Source organism: Curcuma longa, unplaced genomic scaffold (genome assembly GCF_044706935.1).
Source record: "Curcuma longa cultivar G26 ecotype Majalengka, Jawa Barat unplaced genomic scaffold, ITB_CL_G26_1.1 contig_15399, whole genome shotgun sequence".
Taxonomy (NCBI): Eukaryota; Viridiplantae; Streptophyta; class Magnoliopsida; order Zingiberales; family Zingiberaceae; genus Curcuma; species Curcuma longa.
The window spans coordinates 1-2,109 of NW_027430071.1; the positions used below are offsets into that span (position 1 = coordinate 1).

Here is a 2,109-nt window from a genome sequence, read left to right on the forward strand (position 1 = left end):
CTTGAAGTATTATACGGGTTTGAGTTAGACCTGCATTAGGCATCATAGGGGGTGAGCTGATCAATATGGTCAACCATTAGTATATATTATGTGTGTTTGGATCACGTGCCCTAAAATTACAAGCCTGTGCTTGCATGAAGCCACATGAAAACAAGCGGGAAAAGGGGGAAGACCTTGGGATCAGAGAGGGTAACCGGCCAGCACTGCAACATCACCTTAGCTAATTATATAAAAGACGTGGCGCCGACTACATTTAATCTTATTTATTATACAAAAATAAAAAAATACAAACCTTGCGAGAAATTGAAAATAGGCACGAGACAAGAAGAATCTTCATGCACCACCACGCAAAGTAATAGATTTGACAACGTGAAGACTTTGGAGAGACGCAGAGGGTGAGCTGCCTCTTGAAATTTTCCCTATCGTGGTCACCATTGCGTTTGACGCAAACATTAAATACAAATAGTTGCGCATTTAATTACTCATTTAATAATTCTCGTTTCTTAATTGAGGAGTGCCCTAAGCGAGGGCCCGATAGATGACGACAAAGCAGGGGAGGATGGCCCTCGGATTCGCCACCAGCAGCTCCTCCAGGTTACCGTACGCGACGCAGGCTCCGTCGGCCACAGCCACCGAGTCGTAAGCGTCCTCCGCTGCCGGGTCCTCGCCTGGGCTCCGCACCCGACCCGCGATGACTCGGCACACCAGCATGGCCCGCAGCCGGTCCTCCGCAGCGTCAGTCGTGGGGCTGCAGTCTTGCGCGCGGCTGCTGCTGGCCGTCGTTCGCACTCCGTGCGGGTGGTTCGCCTGCGCGAAGCCGTGGCGGATGATGGCGCAGACGCCGCAGGTGACGTTGGGAGAGGAAGTGCCGCCGGTGTTGGAGCAGAGCGAGGTGGAGCCGCTGGCGCCGAGGTGGCAGGAGAGGGAGGTGCAGTGGAAGCGGAGGAGCTCGTTTCCGTCAGCTGCGCAGCGGGAGGGGTGGTTGTGGCAGGCGCCTCCGCCTCCAGGGGCGGAGTGCGGGAGAGCGCGGGATTTGACGGCGGCGCGATAGTCCTCAAAGCGCGCCACGGTGCGCGGTGTGTTGTGGACCTTGAGGATGCGCTCGATCTTACAGATCGAACGGTCACTTTTCAGCCAGCTGGACTTGAAGATTATCTCCACGATGTTGCGTCCCGAGTCCTCCGGCCCCAATTCGGACACTAAATACACCGTACGACAATATCACGTACTCTTTTAAAATAAAATTCCGCTAAAATTAATTTATGGATAATGCTTAAAAGCTAAATAAATCGACTGATAACATAAAATATAGTTAGTTCGTCGACGTAATTCAAACAATTCATTTTTTTATTTTGGAAAAAATTAAAAAAAAAAAACCAGACGTTAATGCTTCATCTACCATTTTTATTGTACCTCCGTGTCGTGTGATTTGATGCAATTCTAGGGTTTCAGGCTTCGTGAACACCTCGCCGCAGTCGGAGCAAGCACACAGCGTCGCTCTCGGCCTCGGATACCTCCTAATTCGCACATTAGGATTGATTTCCCTTTCCAAAAAATATATATATAGTACAGGCTCGGTGTTGGACAAAGTACCGGGAAGAAGGGTCGACGGAGACGGCGTGACACTCGTAGCAGCCCGAGAGCTTGGGAAGCTGGGAGTAGTATCCGCCTCTGCCGCAGTTAAGTGAGGCCACCGGAGGCGCCGGGCGGTGGCGGGAGGAGCGCGTTAGCGGCGCGGTCTGGTTCTGGTAGAGGGAGAGGGAGAGGGAGCTGGCGGCGTCGGAGGAAAGATCAGTATCGGAGCGGTGGACGACGCGGGTGTTCCCGTGGACGACGTCGCGAAGTGCGCAGATGGACGACCCGCAGACGGCGCGGCCGAGGCGCGACGCTGGGTCGTGGACCTGCTCCACGGCGGAGCGGCAGCTGAGCAGGTTCTTGAACTGTTCCCACGAGGAGGTGGAGGAAGGGGGCGGCGGAGGGAGAGATCTGGAGGGGGGAGGCGGAGGCGGAGGCGGAGGCAGAGGCAGCCTCCTCCTCCTCTTCTTCTTCTTCTTGCTTTGCTCGCGGCAGCAGGGGTGACTGTCGGGGACGCGGGCGGCGCCGGCGGGG

At 55.0% G+C, this 2,109-nt stretch overlaps 1 protein-coding gene across 1 annotated transcript; it reads right to left on the reverse strand.

Annotated features, from left to right (window-relative positions):
• Positions 1-319: 319 nt before the first annotated feature.
• On the reverse strand, positions 320-2,105 carry LOC141816246 (uncharacterized; the record flags this gene model as incomplete). The annotated part of the gene is made up of 3 exons (XM_074704067.1): positions 320-1,199; positions 1,414-1,517; positions 1,594-2,105. Coding segments are annotated over 3 exons (1,296 nt in total), but the record flags the coding sequence as incomplete, so codon positions are not given.
• Positions 2,106-2,109: the final 4 nt, after the last annotated feature.